The sequence below is a fragment of the Labrus mixtus genome, chromosome 2 (genome assembly GCF_963584025.1).
Source record: "Labrus mixtus chromosome 2, fLabMix1.1, whole genome shotgun sequence".
Taxonomy (NCBI): domain Eukaryota; kingdom Metazoa; phylum Chordata; class Actinopteri; order Labriformes; family Labridae; genus Labrus; species Labrus mixtus.
The window spans coordinates 23,277,810-23,297,534 of NC_083613.1; the positions used below are offsets into that span (position 1 = coordinate 23,277,810).

The 19,725-nt window shown below is 40.3% G+C and overlaps 2 protein-coding genes across 3 annotated transcripts; one reads left to right on the forward strand and one right to left on the reverse strand.

The window, feature by feature from the left end:
• Positions 1 to 822: 822 nt before the first annotated feature.
• On the forward strand, positions 823 to 12,990 carry prmt9 (protein arginine methyltransferase 9). 2 transcript variants are annotated; one of them, XM_061057194.1, is made up of 13 exons: positions 823 to 945; positions 1,539 to 1,738; positions 1,868 to 2,016; positions 2,121 to 2,357; positions 2,579 to 2,746; positions 2,852 to 2,954; positions 4,148 to 4,257; positions 4,372 to 4,564; positions 5,531 to 5,714; positions 7,501 to 8,179; positions 8,290 to 8,443; positions 11,222 to 11,344; positions 12,356 to 12,990. In XM_061057194.1, exons 2-13 carry the CDS (start codon positions 1,541 to 1,543, stop codon positions 12,581 to 12,583), a joined length of 2,526 nt encoding a protein of 841 aa, XP_060913177.1. In that variant the 5' UTR covers positions 823 to 945; positions 1,539 to 1,540; the 3' UTR covers positions 12,584 to 12,990. The 2 variants fall into 2 exon arrangements, with proteins under 2 accessions (XP_060913177.1, XP_060913186.1); XM_061057203.1 differs by having other exon boundaries at positions 844 to 918.
• A 52-nt stretch (positions 12,991 to 13,042) lies between these two features.
• tmem184c (transmembrane protein 184C) lies at positions 13,043 to 19,563 on the reverse strand. Its single transcript, XM_061057213.1, has 10 exons — positions 18,954 to 19,563; positions 18,050 to 18,180; positions 17,930 to 17,966; positions 17,600 to 17,805; positions 15,640 to 15,714; positions 15,415 to 15,508; positions 15,182 to 15,294; positions 14,962 to 15,061; positions 14,636 to 14,807; positions 13,043 to 14,536 (listed from the first exon to the last, which is right to left on the reverse strand). The coding sequence occupies exons 1-10, from the start codon at positions 19,068 to 19,070 to the stop codon at positions 14,226 to 14,228; spliced, it is 1,356 nt and encodes a 451-aa protein (XP_060913196.1). The 5' UTR covers positions 19,071 to 19,563; the 3' UTR covers positions 13,043 to 14,225.
• Between the last annotated feature and the right edge of the window lie 162 nt (positions 19,564 to 19,725).

The following is a 19,725-nucleotide window of genomic DNA, read 5'->3' on the forward strand; positions in this document are numbered from 1 at the left end:
AGTTTGTGTTTCTGCTAAGCTGCCATTAGTCTATACACTAAACACACACAATTGGACTAATTGGTGGTTGGTGATGTCTGGAAACAAAGGGCAAGACATACAGTACATGTTTATTTAAGTATAAACAACATATGTATGACAAGTGAAGTTAATATTCATAATTAGACTATATGATAGGCCTACCACATGTTGGATCTGAACAGTGGTGGAAGAAAATGATAAATTACTTTAAAGCTCATTAACTGCAAAGAGCCATGACTACTTAGGACCACATTCTGCTTTTCCAATTCCACAACATAAAAACGTATCTCCAGATTATAAAACCTTACACAAAAGCACTTCTTGGATTGATAGCAAGATAAATGATATCAGTAAATACTGCCCAAATAGATTTTTAGTGACTTAAACTGTAGCAAACCCAACACAAGTGCTGCACTAGTCTATTCCAATGTTATAGGCGTATACTCAAGCTGTTTCTGAACGCTCCTCAATCAGATAAACACAAACAACTGTTTATAGCTGCAAGCTACAGAGAGCTTCTTTCAGTCAACTCGTGTTCACCCAGAGAGCAGTGAAGTGTTCACGGTAGAGAACTATCTTGTTGTTTGTGCTCTTTGGTTGTGCTTCAAGATGAATTGCTTTCATTGAAAACAAACAAACAACTACAGTGGCATATTTAAGAATAATTACTTTAATTATTATTCACACAGTTTTTAACAGTTAATACCTCTTGCTCTTGCCTTAACATATGATTACATTTCAACACAGTTTTGAATGTGGAACCATTTTCAGGTTTGTTGTTTCTTACCGGGTTTCTTTGCGCGCGGACATGTTTCTTCACCAGTGATGCTGTGTGGTTAGCAGATGTGTGATTTACACGTTTTCCCACTTAGCCGCTGTATTACTAATGCAATACCGGTGATTACTGATAGATTGGACATTTGGGTAAGACCGTGCTGATTGTCAGACGGGTTTTTATTGTCATCTGAACTGAGGTAAAGATACAACCAGCGGGAGGGTTTCTCACAACGATGCTAAAACGACTATTTTTTATTTTTCTCCTTTGAAAAAAAAAAAGTTAACTTTAATGCAAACGTTTGCAAAATCACCATCGCCACTTTAACCGAACAGCAGTGATCTCCTCCGTCCTGTACCACATCATTGACTCTAAACACACAGTAAGTCAACTCAAATGAATGCCTTACGAGGACTTAGCATTTTTGCTTTTTTTCCGATATTTATTTTTAAAATGAAGTTATTCTTAACTTCTTATTCTTAAATTATCTTGATGATTATAACCATTAATATTTAAAGCACCTCGAGAAGTAAGTCACTCTCTGGCGTCAGTTCATGATACCATGACTTTCTTTTGAAGTTGATGGTCAAAACCTGTGATCGCGAACATCTCACAGTGCACTATGCTGGTCTCTTCCTTGCAGAAATGTCTGTCCTGCACATTTGATTTTGCAACCTGTTAAAAAAAAAAAATCCACTTGTAAGACGTGGTTATTTCCTAACATGCCCCCTTGTTTTTCAAGGGATGCCTAACGCCAATGCACGACCAAAGCATGGAAGAAGGCCCCGAAGGCGACGCCGAGAGGACCCCGCCAGGAATGAGCTGGTCTCCAGTTCCCTGGAAAGTGCCCAGCAGTGCCTGTTCAACCAAGATTACGGAACTGCGTTTGTGCACTACCTCCTTGTCCTCAACCTTGCACCTGCATTTAAGGACTTTGCTAAGGTAATGATGACTATTAACGCTACCCTTAAAAACTGTGGAGACAAAACCAAAAACAGATATTTTTTTTTTTTTTACTGCTGCAGAATCAAGAGATGTTTTTGTTTTGTTTTTTTCATATCCCACTTTTAGGAGTCTTTCAGGTTCACTCTCTTTAAATGGACAGAAGAGCTGGACTCCGTGGGACGCATTCAGGACCTCTTTGACTGTTATGAACAAGCGCTGGAACTGTTTCCTGCTGATGAGGTTATCCTAAATAGCATGGGGGAACACCTCTTCAGGTATAACCACGTCACTCCTGTCATAACAGGCTAAGATACAGTGTCACACGAGTGTTTTTTTTTTTTTTTTAGATACACTGTTGTTCTCCTTTCGTCTCATCCAGGATGGGCTTCAGGGACGAAGCGGCGGGTCATTTCCATAAAGCATTGAAGCTGAGACCTGACTTCCCGGAGGCCAGGGAGAACTTCCACCGTGTGGCCAACTGGCTGGTGGAGCGCTGGCATTTTTTAATGCTCAATGACCATGGGAGGAACCAGAAGTACCAGCAAGCCATTCAGAAAGCTGTTCAGAGCGGCTGCAACACTGTACTTGACATAGGTACTGGCACTGGGATCCTTGGGTGAGATATTTTAAATGAGAACTTGGAAGCATACTTTTATTTTTTTGAGTAATAGAGTGAACCGTATTTTCAGGATATAACTCAATCTTATCAACCCAAACTAGAACTTATTGGTGCGATATCTAAGTTTGTTTTTGTGTTGGCTTCTGCTTCAATATGACCTGTGTTTTTAATTTGTGGGGTTTTTTTTGTCTTGATTTCCATTTTCTCTCGATGTAAAGTATGTGTGCTAAGAAGGCTGGGGCGGCTGAGGTGTACGCCTGTGAACTGTCAAAGACCATGTATGAACTGGCCTGTGAGGTGTTGGCAGCTAATGGAATGGATGGAAGCATCAAAATCATCCATATGAAATCTCTAGAGATGGAAGTACCAAAGGACATCCCACAGAGGTAGAATTCCTACTAAAACTTCTAAACATTCATCTTACAATGACTTTTTTTTAAATGCATACATATATTCATGATTTTCAACGTCTTGTGTCTTGTTTGTCTCAGGGTGTCCCTGGTGGTGACAGAGACGGTGGATGCAGGATTGTTTGGGGAGGGAATCATCGAGAGTCTTATTCATGCCTGGCATCACCTCCTGCTACCTCCACAGGTAACTCGGATTATTAAACACAAACACAAGCCAAAAAAACAGAACGATGTTCTCTCTCCAGTTGTCACATTGCAATATTCATTTATCATGAAACTTCTTGGCACCCAAAATCTATTGATGCTTACAGGATGTTCAGAGTTGTTGTCGCAAAAAATGTTCGGAAACATGGAGTTGTAAAATAACGAGGCCGGAACTGTGTCATCATTCAGGTCGAGGATGTGGGAGCACCCAGGCAATGAAAGCTATGGATAAATACTTGTTAGCTTTTATTTGCTGTGCACTTCAAAATCCATCAAGTGCAGAAAGTCAGCAAGTGAAAGTTCAGGTATAACATGAAAATAAATATCAACGAAGTAAAGGGAAAAGCAATACGATTTTTAAAGAAATGAGATACAGTAACAACAAAATTGAACCCCAAACTCAAGAAAAGACTCTTTTGTAAATGTTGTATTCTCATTAAGAAAAAAAACCAAATTATGGCTTTTAGACTCTTCTTGGTATCTTTCTAAAGCAGAAACATCTTCTGTTATTCTCTTCATGATGCTCTTTTTGGCAAACTGAAGGACGATCCCTGATACAAACGTTTCTGGATACCAGGAGCTGATGTACAAGTCCCGTCATTTCACACATAAAACTACTTACAGTCAAGGCCGTCCATAAGGGGGGAAAAAGGGGAACGTTTTCTAGGGCCCAGGCGCATGGGGGGGGCCCGTAAGGGTTAGTGAAAACATGGCCATCCAAAATTTAAACAATCAAAACACCTTCTTTTTTTTGAAACCTAAATACTCACCATAACAACACAATAAAGAAACATGTTTTATTCATTGTTGTCTGTTTCAAAATGTAATTCCCCTCTTCTTAAAAGGGTAAGAACCTTTTTTTTTTCTTTGTGATATTAAAGTTGCGGGCGAGCCCATTTAAAATCCCTGGACAAATTTAGGATTGCTCGAAAGGAAGGAGGCATTTGACCCCAAGAAGTAACATGTTGGCAAACCTTTTTTCAGTAAACTCAAAGCTGATCAAGCCAGGCAGAGGAGGCGACTGGTAGTCAGTAGGCCAGCACTAACGTTACTGAGCCATTCACTTGGCATTTCAGGGACCCAGCCATGTATATGGGCAGGCCTGCTTACGGTTACTGACTCCACCTTTATTAAAACTAAATATATCAAACTTTATTTCATTTTGTCCTAAAGAACGGTGAGAATGAGTTCCAGGAGCCGTCAGCAACAGGACGGGTCATCCCAGCTGGAGCCACAGTGTTTGGAATGGCTGTTGAGAGCCTCGAGATCCGCCGGCATCACAGGTAACCAAACAGAAGAACTCACTTTTTGAGGGAGCAACACAGGTTGTTCAAACCTTTTAACAAGTTTTTATTTTGTGTGTGTGTGTGTGTGTGTGTGTGTGTGTGTGTGTACAGATTTTGTGTGTCAGAATTGGGAGGTATATCCATGGCTGCAGCAGGGGAACTCCGCAGCCCGGTGAGCTGTAGCGCTGAGCCCGATGAGTCCATGGAGCCGTACACCACAGAGAGACTCAGCAGACTGCCAAGAGGATACAAAGCTCTCACAGAGCCATTCACTGCGCTCCACATCGATTTCAACAACGTGCAGGTGAGTCCAAACAGGGAAGACAACAGATGACACGGGAAGCTAACTTTTCTTTGTGTCTTGATTATGCAGCCATGGGGGAAAATCCTCCAATGAAATGTGTATTTGTGGCCTTGAGTTAAGCCTCATGTTACTTGTAACATCATTAATTCACCTGGCCATATGTCTATTGAAAGCCAATGAAACAAAATGATTGGCGTCACAGGCGAAGGTAACGATTGCACATCAGTGGACCACTTATTATTTAGTTTAAGGCCTGCAGAGATTGTTGCCTGATTCATTAGCTTTGTGTGAAGGTACACACTGGCAGATTGAAGAGACACAATGTATCTGCCCAAGCTTACCTGTAGGATATTTTGTTGATTTAAAAATCACTCTGAATATTAATCCAGCTGGGACTATCAGACCAACAAAGCCTCACTTTCAGTGCCGAGAATCAGTGACACGAGGATGTGGCACTATGTCATGTGCTTCACGGCAGCTTTAAATGAAAGAAAAAAAAAATTGAACAGTGGGCTCAGTTTTTAAGTCTTAAATTTTAGAAACAAGAATGAAAACAGAGCTTAAAATAATACAGATGTTTTATTTTTTATTCAAGCAATGTCTTTCAATCAAGAGCTTCAGATATTATGTTACTCTGAAATCCTGTTTGAATTATGTTTGGTCCTCAGGCTTTAAACGGGTTGTGCCAAACAATAACGGCAGGCCTTGACATGTTCTAAAATAGGTATTGCCATTTATTTTGTGTGATTTTTTTTTTTTAGAATAGACCTGGGCCTCATGAAATAACAGTAGGTAGCCCAACTGGTTTTGGGACATGAGCTTGTATAGCACTTTGTCCAGAATGTATATCAACTTTCCACATCAAACCTTCTGGATTTGATTGGATTTTATTCTCTTTTTTTTTTTTTGACCCTAGGAATAACATGAATGTCTGCTCCTTAACTGTTCTGTCATGGTGACCTGTAGGAACTGGAGGGGCTGAGCTCCAGACCAGTTCAGCGGATCTTCCTGCCCGTGACCCAGGAGGGGGAGCTGGATGCTCTGGCTGTCTGGTTCCAGCTCCACCTGGACAAGGAGAGCAGTCTGTCTACCGGACCGCAGGAGGACACCTGCTGGGAGCAAGCCATCTACCCAGTCCACATCACAGACGGCAAGACTCATAATGCATACACGTAGACAAAATGTAGAATCCGTTTTAATACAGTGTATGACTCTTCATTATCAATCCCTTACAGCGTGTTTAAAGTCATTTAAATGTTGCTTTGAATTGTCATCATGACTGAAACATGCTCTGCTTGTCTCCTTTTATTGCAACTGCATCTTGCATTTCCATGTTCCATCAGATGAGGGCAGTATTTGTTCTTGACTACATACAGTAACATTTAAATCTGTTAAGCCAACAAAGCAACAACGCTTGCTTTTCAGACTATAATCCCCCTCCCCAAACACACAATTTGATTGCAGCATTCAGTTCATTTTGGATCAAAGTTTCAGACTTTTTGTTGTAGATCTCTCTGTGAAAATAGTGAGACTAATTTAATATGATGATAGGGTGATGAATAGGGATTAAGCTCCATGAAAATATTCAATTTATGACCCGTTGTATGAACCAGAGCAGTGATACGCTGATGAAAGCACATTTTAGAACATGTTCTGTTAAATAATATTTTCTATATTTCTTCATGTTTATGTTGCGTAGAAGAGCAACATCCACATTTTCCCGAGGGATAATAAAAGTATTTCTAAATTGAAAGTCTAGCAGATATCGTATAATGCCAAAGTTTTAATTAGTTTCACTAATTAATTCAAAGAGTGTCAAACGTACCCTAAGACGTCCCTGTCTAGTCCCTCCCTTTGCTTCTGTACCGGTGAACAAAATAGGGCCTGACACGAGGTGACATGTTCCAGTTGGCGTTGCAGTTCATCATCTGTCAGACAGCGCTCAGCGGCTTTTCACCGCGCCACTAATTGGTGACGGCGGCGTCGAGGGAGCCGCCACCTTTTCCCGGCGATCACCAACATCCGTTTCCCCGAGTTTGCTGTGACGTTGTGCGCCGTGATCACCTATGACACTCTTTAGTGTTCATGAAATTCTTATAGGCGATAAATATGCATCTTTCTCAAAAGCTCTCTGACGAGCCGTGGCGCTGTCATGAAGACATGAACAGATGTTATTCCTGCAGGAATCCTTTCTGTGCGCCCCCCCCAAACCCCCCCCCCCCACATGCACCCCGTCCTCTGAATCTCATTTCTCTGTCGGGCTCCCTCTCAATCTCCATGTCTCCTGCTTTTTGTACTCTGTACTCTTTTCTTCTCTTCACCCTTGTACTATTTTTTCAGTCTGGCTTGTTCCATGTCCACTGTATTTCACCTTTTCTTTTTTTCTTTTTACTTTTTTCGTTTTTATGTCAGTTTCAACAATTTATACAACAGTATTCACAGTTCTTTTATTTTTTTTTGTTTACAGCTGTATCTTAATGTTTAAACACACATACTGTATGTATTTCACTTTTAAAGCCTGTTCATCATTTAAGTATTTACACCCCAGCCATTCATCTTACATTACCATAGTTAACTTTATTATCTGTATTAATTTTACTCTTTCTGTCCTAAAACTGTTTGCAAATGCTCTACTCCTATAGTGATCATTATCATTCTTAGAGTCTTTTGAAATTTAAAGATGTTTTTTCTAAAGTATGCATTTGTAAATGTTGCCTAAGCACAAGCATTCAGAGTTATCAACATTATCATATAAAGTAATCATTGTCTGATTAGAAATAATTAAACAAGATTAGAAATCTAACCAAAAACCCCAAGTGCTGTTGTCACTACTTGACTTGATTTATTCTTTATTTATTGAGGATTTTGTTGAGGTACCGCAGCCTTGGTATTGACCGGCCATTTCTATGTTTTTCATTTCTTTTGTTCCTTTTCAGGTTTTGTCCTGAAACCTCAAGACGAGCTGATTGTTGAAGTCTCCTGCCGGGATTCCTTCCTCAGACTCAGCAGTGTGGCCGTGCTGAGAGACGGCCATGAAATCGGTCTCGACAAGCGTCTAGATTCCCCGTGTCCAGAAAACCCCATCTCGACACAAAACCCAGAGGCAGAGCTGTGCAGTGCACTCGCCTGCCTTCAGACTGACCAGGATAAAACCAAAGAATTCTCCATGCTGGAATGTGCAGAGATGGCGCTCCTGAACAACCAGGATTACCATCGGAGTTTTTGCACCGCGTTGGGCAAACTCATCTCTCAACTGAAGGTTCAATACCAAACTCAAGAGCCAGGATCAGATGGTCAGTCAAACCCCAGTGACCTCTACGTCCTGGATGTGTCAGAGGGCTTCTCTCTTCTCTCCCTTATTGCCGCCAGTCACGGTCATGTAAAAGCGTACAGCTCTGTGGAGAAGAAAAAGCAACAGGAAGTCCTAAAGAGGCTGGCCGGTTCCAATAACATCCCAGAGAAGCAGTTAGAGTTCTGGCTCAACCACACAGAGGATGAGCAGGGCATGTTGAAGCGGCCGTCCAGAGAGAAGCTGTGGAGCGCAATCATCCTGGACTGTGTGGAGACCTGTGGCCTCATTAGACAGAAGCTGATGGAGAAAGCGTCACTGGCCAGGTAAGGGTTTATTCATTATCGTTTCTGTTTATTTTTCCTTTATCTTTAGATCGTCCTGTCAATTCTTTACGCCAATGTATTTCAAAATCACTTCCCGTGACCTGTTTAAGGTGTCTGCTGGAGGAAGGAGGGCGTATTTTCCCAGAGAAGATCGTGGTGCACGGTATGCTGGTGGAGTCGGACACGTTGCTACTGGAAAGTGCAGTCCAGGGTCAGGAGCCAACATTGGGATTCAATATTGCTCCTTTCATCAACCAGTTCACTGTAAGTATACATTCAGAAGCTTCATGTACCCAGCTTCTCTACTGCAAGTGCCTCACATGTATTCCTGTTGTTAATGGTCACTTTTGATTAGACAGGCCACAGATGAGTTTTTTTGTTTTCAAACTGGGCTTCAATATAAAAACTGAAGGCTTTCTTAACAGACAAACAGCTAGGACTATTGTTTCTCTGTATTGTCACAAAGAAAGTTTTATGTCTTGTGAAAAACACAAGAGAAAGATAAGTTGATATGTAAATAGCTGTTGAACAGTCATTATTTTTACTACCATTATTTTCTCTGTCTTATTTAAAATACAATATAAATCTTTGACTCCACAGAGAAAAATCTAATATAATGCATCAAAGGTGATTTCCTACATGTTGGCTGCATGTTTGGCATCTTTGACAGGAATGTATGCTCTGTGTACTCCACACCAGTGGTGGTTTGTGCACAAACAACAGCATCTAATAAAAAAATCAGCTTAAGAGGTTTACAACATAATTTAACTGTGAACGTTGGTTGCTGTAAACTAAGTATCGCCTAACAATCGAGTCAGTTATACGTTTAGGTTTATAAGTTCAGGCAACATGGTCAGGTGATACAGGCAGGTCTCTTAATGGTTTATTACAGATGCCTGTTTTTTCAGTGTTGTTACCAAATGGTAAGAAATAGTACCAACATCTTTTGAGTACAGTAACGTAAAAAAAAATAAGTGTACATATCCCCGGTTTTTCCACCAGGAGGAAGTGTAGTTTATTTACTTCAGTCTTAATGATTGGATCAATCTTTGCAGATATTCAGTTTGTAAATGTAAATGCCCTTTTGTTAACAAAAACATTTTTACTAGTACAACAGTGTCTTTTTAGCGCTCGACCGATTTGGCGGCGGATATGAGCGTATCAAGTTACTATAAGTATCGACTAATTTTATCGCAGATATCCGACCAATATTACTACATCTATTCACTAGTGAAATACCATTTCATTTGAATATCATGCACTAGCAGTTCTCTTTCACCGGCAGTGTAGCTCATATGGATATATGGATTACAACAGGTGTCAAGCAGTTGAGTGACAAATTCATTATATCTTTTCCACAAGTGTTTGATAACTGCATTTGAGGGATCAACACAATAAATGTGTGTATCTATATATCTACAGATCAAACATAGATCTCGAAACGAAGATATCGGCCGATATATCGCTTTCAGATTTTCTTTTCCTCCCCAATATCAGTATCTGTATCTGCCCCAAAAATGACATATCGCTCGACCCTAGTCTTTGCATCACCTCATGTAGGGTTGAGCAAAAATGTCTGGTTTGTTTGAACCATGGTTGGTAACATTAATAAACTCTATTCAATTAAGATTAAGAAATTGAAGGATTTCATAAATTCTGTAGGCTCATAAAATATTCTAATATTAATTAGTACTTTTGAGACGGTTTCAAAGTGAGTTATCCACACTGAAGAACTCTAAAAGACATTGTGTAACCGTTACTCCTTCAGTCTTCTCGAATCTAGTTGCAAAATCTTCCTTTTGTACGTCTCAGGCCACGAGGATCTCATATTCCGTCTCATGTTCCTGACGCAACCGTCAATATTGGCATATTTCACATGCAGCATTCTGTGTTTGTAAGCTTGCATCATTCACATTCAAAGTTCGCACATTAGTTGCAATAAGTTGCCTGCGGGTTTTGTTAAATGTGATTGACACATAGTGCAATACTATAAAAGTCCAGATTTAACTTGTCTTATTTCATCAGTCCATCCATTCCACTGTTCATCCAGTTGTTTGGTTTCCTTCTCTTTACAGGTTGTCTTTTGTTCAACACAGTATTTCTCCTGGAATACTAAGGTCCAGGACTGTGCTTTCTTTTGTGCACGCCTCTTTGATGTGTGCTTCCCTGTTCAATTTAAGTCGCAGTAAAATCCCTTTGAATTCTTTTTTCTTTATTTGGTCTGGAAATTATTTCTCCTTCTTTTTTTTCCCTCCAGCATCGTGTTTGTGCTCTAATTCTGCAGGGCCCCATGGGGACGTGGGTCGTTTGTTTTAACAGATGTTGTCTCAGCGGAGGGCACTTTCTAGCACAACTGTCACACAACACACAGCCTGGCCCACCACATTCCTACCTGAATCCATCAGTACACATTACATCAAGCACATCAAACAGTGGGCTCTGAGGTCTAGACAAGTGTGACAGGGAGGAGGAAAGAATCTTTTGTTCTGCACTAAAAGAAACTGTGACACTTTTTTTTTGGGTTCTGCGACTTTGATTTCTCCTTTAGCTTTAGCTGCGGCCTGTTAGTCATGTCTGGAAGAGTTTGAGGAGGTAGATTAGTTTCCAAACAATCAGGGACTCTACAAATTCAAACCTAATGTGGATGAAAAGGGGTTTGTGTGAAGAAAGCCGGCAACATCTCATAGTCTGCTTTTGCATCATTTTAAAGTCTGCACAAATGTTTTTTTCTGGCTTAAGCTCTTTTTGTGAAGCCTTTGTGAAAATGATGTTGCTACAGGAAAAAATGTTTTAAGTTGTACACTTAAATGAAGCATTGTGCTTCCATTTATTCGGGGGATTTTCCTTCCCTCGTTGAGGACAATGGTTTCCAACTTATGCATCAGGAGGACCTGTTTTGTGTTCATTTTCACTGACAGACCCAACTAGGTTTTCCTCTTTGGTCTTCTAGGGCTTTTCATAGCATTTACTATACTTTTGATAGAGTTTTTTTCGCTACAAACAATTCACTAAAATGATGTTAATCTCTTAATCATCCTTCAGGTACCTGTCCATGTGTTTTTGGACTTTTCCACACTGGAGGGCAGGCATCTCAGTGAGTCTGTGGAGCTATTTGTTCTCAACCTCATGGACGCCCATGCAAACTACACCAACAGAGAAGTAAAGGTAAGACATAACAATAAAGCTACATGATTTCTGCAAACATGATTGGATGTATCATAGTTAAACTGTCTTCCAAAATGTCACCTCTTTCCAGGTCGCTATTGTAGCACAATATTGAAGAGCCCGGCCGATTTATCGCCCAGCCCATATCAGCCGATCTTAGCATATCTAGTGACTGTTTGGTATCGGCTAATTTTATCGCAGATGTGCGCCGATATTACTAGATTGACCCAACAGTCAAATAGCATTTCATTTGAGTTTCATTTCATTACACTAGCATTTGTATTTCCTGCATGTGAGTGTGCTGTATTGATTACAACAAGCATTGTCACGCCCCAGAGTGTCTAGCAGTAATGCGCATAAATACGCGGTTACTTTCCAGCTGAGTGACCATCTTTTCTTTATATCTTTTTCCACAAGTGTTTGATAACTGCATTTGATGGATCAACGCAAAAAAAAATCAATTTATCGCTACAGATCTAAGATAGATCATAGAAAGATATCGGCTGATATATCGGTATCGGCTCTATATCAGTCGGGCCTTATCATTTTGAACTGCTGAAACATTAATTATTAACACTTGAGCTAGAAATGGCCCAAAAATATCAAAAGTCAAACGTGTAACTTTGCTCTACCTTCTTACATTGTATATATAAAATAGGCTTGATCCACAGTTTCAGATTCCAGGGGTTTGTTTTTGTTTTCAGCTGGTAAAAGTTTAGTTGAGGAACATTAAAAAGGTTTGCTTATTTATTTTGATGAGGTGCAATGTGAACTTATTCCTTTGAAGCCATGTCCGCAGAGCTCATAAATATTAAATGACACACTGAAAATAGCTTGGCTGTTCTGGGCTTTGTTTATTGTATTGCATGTGTTATTATTTCAAAGTTAACAGCAGCAAAACCAGACTCGTGATTTACAGGAAATTGGCTCAGAGAAAAGTCTATTCATAGCAGACCATTCTTTTGTAACATTAAGCAGCTTAAGTCTTGATCCCTTTTTTTTTTTTCCCAGGTCCAGGTCACGGCTACTGGAAGAATAACTGCAGTTCCCTTCTGGTACCACATCTACCTCGACCAGGAGATCAGTGTCAGCACCCTCAGCAACAACTCTCACTGGAAGCAGGCGGCCGCAGTGCTGCAGCAGCCGCTGGAGGTGCAAGCCGGGGACTGGGTCTGCCTCGCTGTGAAGCTACACAAGAGCACCATCTCCATATCAGCCCGTATAGAGAATACCCCCTGATCAATGGAGCAATAAACTTGTACAGTAGTCTACAACAGTATTTTCTTTCTTTGTGTCTCAGTGGCATAAAGGCTATTGACACACAGGGACATACTTCAATACAAAGCATTCCCTAAAAGATTGACCTTCTACAGGGTCATTTTTAATTAACATTTTTATAAATTGGATCTCTAATTAGTAGTTACGGTAAGTTGAACCCTGTTAAAAACCACACCTTTAAAGAACCTGTGCAGTGTTATCAAATTTTAAATTCCAAGCTTTAAAATTGTGCAAAATATCCCAGTACTTTTCAAATGTGTACTCATAAGTATATCATATGGGTGTATATATAGTACGGACATTACAGTGAAATCAGTATTGGCACACTTGCTTTTGTGAAGATGTTTGTTAGAATAAATAAAAACTATTCAAACAATAAGCGTGTGACATTTTCCCAATACATTCAAGAAGAAGAAAGTGTAGTTGTTGAAAAATGTAGTTTATTGAGAAGCCTGTCAGATGTAGTTGAACTAAAATGTGGAACATTTACATCAGCTCTAATGTGATCCTGTCAGCTCAGAAAAAAATCTTATCATATAAGGCAATGCAACATTCTCTAGCTGGACATTACGCAGGGTGATGCTGCTGATTTAATATATTTGATTTTGTGACACAAACTGATGCCCTACCGTGCACATTAAACGTGGATTTTCCTGCACAAAGGATGGAAGTCTAGATGATGAAAGAGTTTGAAAAACACTTAGAAATGGCTTAGGTGCCATGAGAGAGAGTATTAATGCTGATGCAGTGGATAGAGAAGTTGTACTGCACATAGAAGGCATTTGAGAAGACTAGTGGATACATCTCAAAGAATGATAGTGAGCTGTAAGCAGTAAAGCACAAAAACAGGAATTTACTAGATTGTGCTAATTGTTCAGTTTGAATTACCTTATGGTTTGATACTTTGAGCATTACCAACCCATACAATGATGATTCTCTCGTGATGTCAGACTGTAAGACACAGCTTCCTATGTGCAAAGCTCCAACCTACTTATCCCAAGTCCCAATTGTGCAATTCAAAGATTTGTTGCTTCGGCTCTTTTTATACAATCCTCTGGGATTTTTTTTTTTTTTTTACACACTTAAAATCAGGCTTACATCCAGGCTCTGATGTGCTTTAAATTGTACATTTCCATTGACTTATTTCATCAATATCCTCTGATATAACTTAAAACCAAAAATAAAATTAAGAAAAAATAACTTTTAAAAGTTGCATATTTCTCTTCAGAGCCTACCTGATGTCGTGATATGACTAACGTGACCAAGACAATGTCTAAAAGTCTTTACTATTTAACTTAAATCCTGGCAGATCATAGGAAGCGATAGAACTCTCCAGTACGACACCAACGGCATCAAATGCACTTCATCTACCAGTCAGTTAGTGCCATAACTTCACTGAACATTCATACAGCTGTCACTGGCAGAGAGGTCCTTCTGGTTCTTTACATTGTTGGTAGTCTTCTACTTTTTCTTGGTTGATGCTCCATTTTGTTTGGAGGTTAATCAGTACAGTGACGTCTGACAGAAAACAGCGAGGCTGTATTTGCGTCCTGCCCAAACACGTCTGCTAGAGTCTGTAGGGGACATTAGCCTGAACGCTTGCCTAGGTAATCACAATGAGATCTGCCTCTGCTGGTTCTTTGGTTTGGTCGGTCTTTTCTTCTTCAGGGGTCTCTTCAGGTTGAGCCTCGTATCCTTCATCCCACAAGGCCGAGCTGAGTCCAGCAGGAGCCGACAAAGAGTGCGGTGCCAGGGTCCTGCCCAGGCCCTGGTACTGACCATTGGGAGAAACAGGGTTGGATGCCGCCTCTGTTATGACATCTTGGGAGCCCGGAGAGAGCAGGCCAGATCGCTCTCCGTCACTCTCCGCCTCACCAAAGTAGGATTTCCTGGGACGGCCCATGACTGTTCTTCCTGTCAGTGAGAAAAATAAAAATCTTGTGTTTGAGAACATTCAGCAGATACTTGATAAAAAACATTTAAAGAACTGCAAGTACTCCAGAGGGCACCTACCAACATTGCGGACTTGTTCAGAAATGTCTGCTCTGACATCCGAGATGTCCCACATTGCCATGAAAGAGTCAAAGCAAGAACCCTCCTCGGCCTCCTGGATGTAAGGCTTGTAGGTGAAGCTGAAGTGATGAGCAATGGCTGCCAGGAACATCTCCACACAGATGATAAAGTCCTGGAAATAAGACCGTTTTGTGTTTGAAAACAGTCAAGTTGTATCAGATACAACAAGAATTTTAACCAGTAGAAAGCCCTCTGTTTAGGTATTTTATCTGTATTAAATCAGCACATGCAGTTGTTATTCTTCAACCTGCATTATTTTTTTTTACCTGTAAGCCAGTAGCAACAGCCTCCACACTCTGCCATTCCCATGTATGCGTCTCTGAGATGATGCCCACTTTCACCAACAAAGCAATAAACGCAGCTTGCCTAAAAGATTTTACAGGAGGAAAAAGTCTCAGGATACATACAAGCAAACAACACGAAACAACTCTTGCAAAGCAACTGTCAGACATTTCTTTTTTTAAGTATAAACACACTCTAAATTACCAGAAAGAGACGAACACCACCATTTTGACACATAGGAATTTGCCCACTGGTTTGATTGGACTCAGTTCCTCTCTGAGAGCTCTGTAGAACAGCACCAGGCAGTACATGGCAAACTAGATAGAGAGCAGGAGAAAAAAACAGACATGTCCTCATGCTCCCAGGACCCGATACAGTTTTTCATGAAGGCAAATTACAATAAGGTGTATTTCTTTAAAAAAAAAAAAAAGTTTTACCAGCTGTGACATGTTGTTGAAGATGACCAGGTATGTCCATGCATTTGTGGAACTAAAATTGCCTTCATCATACACTTCACACAGCTGACAGATCCTAGGAGAGGGAAGAAACAAAGTCAATTAGAGACACCAAAAACAGACAGTGAATAAAGAGCGTAGGATGGTATCAAGGAGTGAGAGAATAGAATAAAAACATGTAGTTCACTTAGAGCAGAGTCTACTTACAAGGCAATGACTGTTGTGACAGGTCTAACAACTGTGTACTGCAGCACTCCAAGTTTGCATCTCAACAGCAACACCCTGCAGAGGAAATAATGTTTTAAATAAATGAACTTGTTTATTGTAATTTATTCTTTGCGTATGACACTTCTACTGAATAAAAACAATGACAGTCATGTATAAGAAATATGGTAGGCCAATCATCAAATCATCAGTGTACTAAGAACATTTTAACATTAAACCGCCTATTTTCCTAAACAACTGCTGAACCACTGGCACTTGAAAAATGCAAGCACACTGTCAAGGAGTGACAGTAGCTCAGTCTGTAGGGACTTGGGTTGTGAACCAGAGGGTTTGTGGTGCCCAATATGACCAATGTGGATATTGGTCTGGTAGCTGGAGAGGAGCCAAGTCACTTTTACTGGCTCCTCACTACCCGTGTATTTCGGGCCTGTGTGTGTGAGAATCATGTCTCTCATAACAGAGTGTAAACCAGAGTTTCCCTCAGGGATTAATAAAGTATATAAAATTAAAGAAAGGGTTAAACATTAGGATGGGCACTACTATAAATACAACAGGCCTCCCGACAGGGTTTACTTAATTTAAGTCTTATATGATTTGTTTCTTCCTCATCTTTCAGGAAAGACAAGCTGATCCCCAAGTTAAAAAAAAAAAAAAAAGCTTTATTCTAAATTAACTGCACATGGACATGTTAACCAGTTACAGTTTTGCCTGACTGAGGCTGATTCAAAGCTCATGACTCATGCTCATGTAAATGATTTGTTTGCCTGCAGGGAGGAAAAACTTCTCAAAACAACTATAAAATAAAATAAAATGAAACCACGAGACAAACTAAATCAAAGTTCAAGCAACAAACTTCCTTTTTTCCTTCATTCCCATTGTTTCTATTTTTCGCAGAACTATCAGCACTGAATTGAAATCCAAAGATTATCACAGGAGTCCATGTTGTAAGTCTTTACTTGTACAACAACACAACTATAATATTATATATAATAACATTATATATATATATTTTGTCAGGTGGATCTCTTCATGTGGGCAATTCAAACAGACAGCAAGACAATGAGACTATGGCCATACAATTTGAACAATGATTTATTTTAAACCAAATTCTTGGCTCACACTAAGGGTGCCGTCACACTGGCCATCCGTACCGTGCCCAAGCACGCTTCAACCCTAAAGTCCAGTTTGTTTGGCCAGTGTGACCGCTCCGTGCCGTGCTCAGGCACGGTACACTTCCTTGGCTTTGGCACACTTCGGAGAGGTGTGCTTCGGCACGGTACACTTCATGCACGAGCACAAGCACGCGGGTAAACAACGCTGACAGCCTTCATTATGGAGAAATCCAGAGTTTCATGGCTGTATCTGACTAACATGACTCAATATAAGACACGAAGTAGCTGTCATGTTCTCTGTGTTGTTCTCCGCTTCATAATAACAGAAAGCATGCATGTGTTGTATAACGACGTTATGTACAAGAGGTAATCGTGCTTAAGCACGGTTAATCCTGGCCAGTGTGAGTTAAACAATATTTTTTCAAACCTGGATTCTGTCTTAAAAGTTAGTTCATGTCGAGCTGATTTTAGCCAGTGTGCACTTTTCTGAAACTTTTAGTACAAATTTCTTCTATGATGCTATAAAAAGGGGTAAAACACCATAATTGTCAGCTTTGCACTGGATGCAGCGGAGGAACGGTGAGAGGAAATGTTATGAACATGAGTGCAAGAGTTGTTAAACTTTCCATAACACTGCCGGCCAGCGTGGGAATGGCGCAGCGGGGGGCCAATTGTGCTTGAGTACGGCATTTGGATAGTTGACTGATGTGTCAGCGGCAACAAATTAAGGTGAACAACTCGAGCATCAATTTGGGTCTAAAAGGTCCCACTTGATTTTCATGTATACAATTCATTATTGTTAAAGTTATGTAATTCTGAAGGACACTTACTCTCCCATTGGCCAGGCCGGACAGCAGCACAGAGGGGGCAGGTGTTTCTGCTGCTCCTGGACCTCCAGCATCAACACCAGGCTCGGGTACTGATTTTCCAGGTAGTTCAGCAAGAAGGTCATGAAGTTGTAGATGACGTAGGCCTCATAGCATTCTCTGCATGTGTCCACGTAAATTGCAATGCTGGGGTATTTTAAAGCAATCCACTGCAGGATTTAAGAGCAAACAACAACAACGGGCATTATAAGAAGGGATAGGATACTTCATTTACGAAAGTAAAGGCATTCACTCAATTTTATTTTGATATACTGGATCTGATAAATAACTCACGCTGTCCAAACTGTAAATTGGGACCATCCATAATATCCTGAGAAAATCAAAACATAAAAAGATGAATAAGCAGTTTTAAGACGATTGTTCTTGGATTGTAACGACTGTTGGCATCTTCACCTGATTATAGGTTTCTGAAGCTCAGGCTGAGTGTAGTGAACCAGATGCTGCAGTATGCCCCATAACGATATAGGGATGGTCATGAAGACGAATATTCCAGCGATGAACCATGCTTTATAATGAATGCCAGCCTGTCAGGACATAGAAAGAAACATTTTGTCATGCATTCAAGACTGGGAAAGTTCAATTATGGGTACTGCATGTCCTTTTTTTAATACACCTGATGTACAGTCAGAGTTGAAAGATTACCCAGATTCTTTACTCAACTCAAAATCATATTTTCAATTAGACCATGACACTTCATTCTAGTAAATACTTGTGAAAGCGGGTCTTCACATCAATGAAGAAGAGGTTTTGCAGTGATCAGTGCACTTCACTTAAAAAGTTAATTTATAAATATGTTAGTTATATAGTTGCTCTGAAGTGAATGAGGGGGGGGGAGGTTAAATATATCATTTTGGAATGTAGAGCAGTATTATACTTTCCAATATAAATCAATACAACATTACTGGAGTGAAGTAGAAGTACCTCAGCATTGTTAACTAAAGTGAAGTATCGGTCGGTTTGATTACTTTTTTGAGAGTGTGACTTCTGTTTCGTTTTTTTGTTTGTTTCATTTGTTTTGTTTTGAAAGAAATTCTTAGAACAAATTTTGTTCTGATATGTTTTGTTTTTTTTGTAACCAAACTAGTAGTGTCCTAAATAATAAGATTTGTAATAAGGGTATGGTGTAATAAGATAAAGCTTCAGCCTACACCTTTTCGGTCAAAATGTTTTTTCTTGTGACCGAATTTAAATGATGACTACTGAAGTATTTGAGTATAAATGTGCGAAAGTGCATTTAGACTCTGCGTGAAACCAACAAACACCACATACATCACTTCCATTGACTGCTCGAACTGACCTCTGACTTCTGTAGTTCCCAGATACACAAAGGCAGGACCACTAAGAGCAACAAAATGTAGAGCACAACGACCAGCGGCCGGATCCATCTCCTCCAGTTCCCAAAGGAACAAGGCATCCTGACATGAAGACGCTGGGAGGCCGCAGGTTGGATTCAGTGACAAAACAATTTCACTTGTCTAACAAACGCTGCTCGACACATTAACCTTAGCTTCGCATTATTACACTCCCAACTCCTGACTGAAACCCAAACAAACCTTTCTCTCGTGCACACGTACAAGGCTCTTGAGCGAGCGTAGCGTTTCATTCATGAGGGCAAAGCCTTCGGATAATTACCAGCTCATATGACTTGATTTTACCATGCTAGGTGGCTAACGTTAGCTTCTCAGCTGTTTCACCATGTAAACAAAAAAAAGCAGGTGATCAGTTTTGCTGTGCCGTTGAACGCATCTCTGTTCTAACGCGAGAGTATAAACTACCATTGGAAACGTCATCCGACTTCGTAAATAAAAACTAGACTAGTTTATTTGGAAGATCTGCGCTGATAAAAGTTTCCGAAAAAAGTAATTTGCTATTGAGTTTGCACTTCCTGTTTTGGGGGGGGGGGTTCGTGTGTAGTCCCGCCTACAATGTGGAATGTGATTGGTTGAAAACGAGGCGTTTAGCCAATCGACGAAGAGATAATATTTCCCAATCTCTTGTAGCCTGTTTGGTTGCTCTGCAGTCTCATTGACCACATGATCTGTGCTCCCGCCAGCAGATGGCAATGTGAA

Coding starts and splice junctions, on each gene's coding strand:
- prmt9 (XM_061057194.1), top strand. CDS start 1,541: ATGCCTAACGCCAATGCACGACCAAAGCATGGAAGAAGGCCCCGAAGG. Junction 2,955..4,147: donor ACCTCCTGCTACCTCCACAG/GTAACTCGGATT, acceptor TTTGTCCTAAAG/AACGGTGAGAATGAGTTCCA. Junction 4,565..5,530: donor TCGATTTCAACAACGTGCAG/GTGAGTCCAAAC, acceptor GGTGACCTGTAG/GAACTGGAGGGGCTGAGCTC.
- tmem184c (XM_061057213.1), bottom strand. CDS start 19,070: ATGCCTTGTTCCTTTGGGAACTGGAGGAGATGGATCCGGCCGCTGGTC. Junction 14,808..14,961: donor CTGTTGCTACTGGCTTACAG/GTAAAAAAAAAT, acceptor TCTTATTTCCAG/GACTTTATCATCTGTGTGGA. Junction 14,537..14,635: donor TGAACAAGTCCGCAATGTTG/GTAGGTGCCCTC, acceptor TCTCACTGACAG/GAAGAACAGTCATGGGCCGT.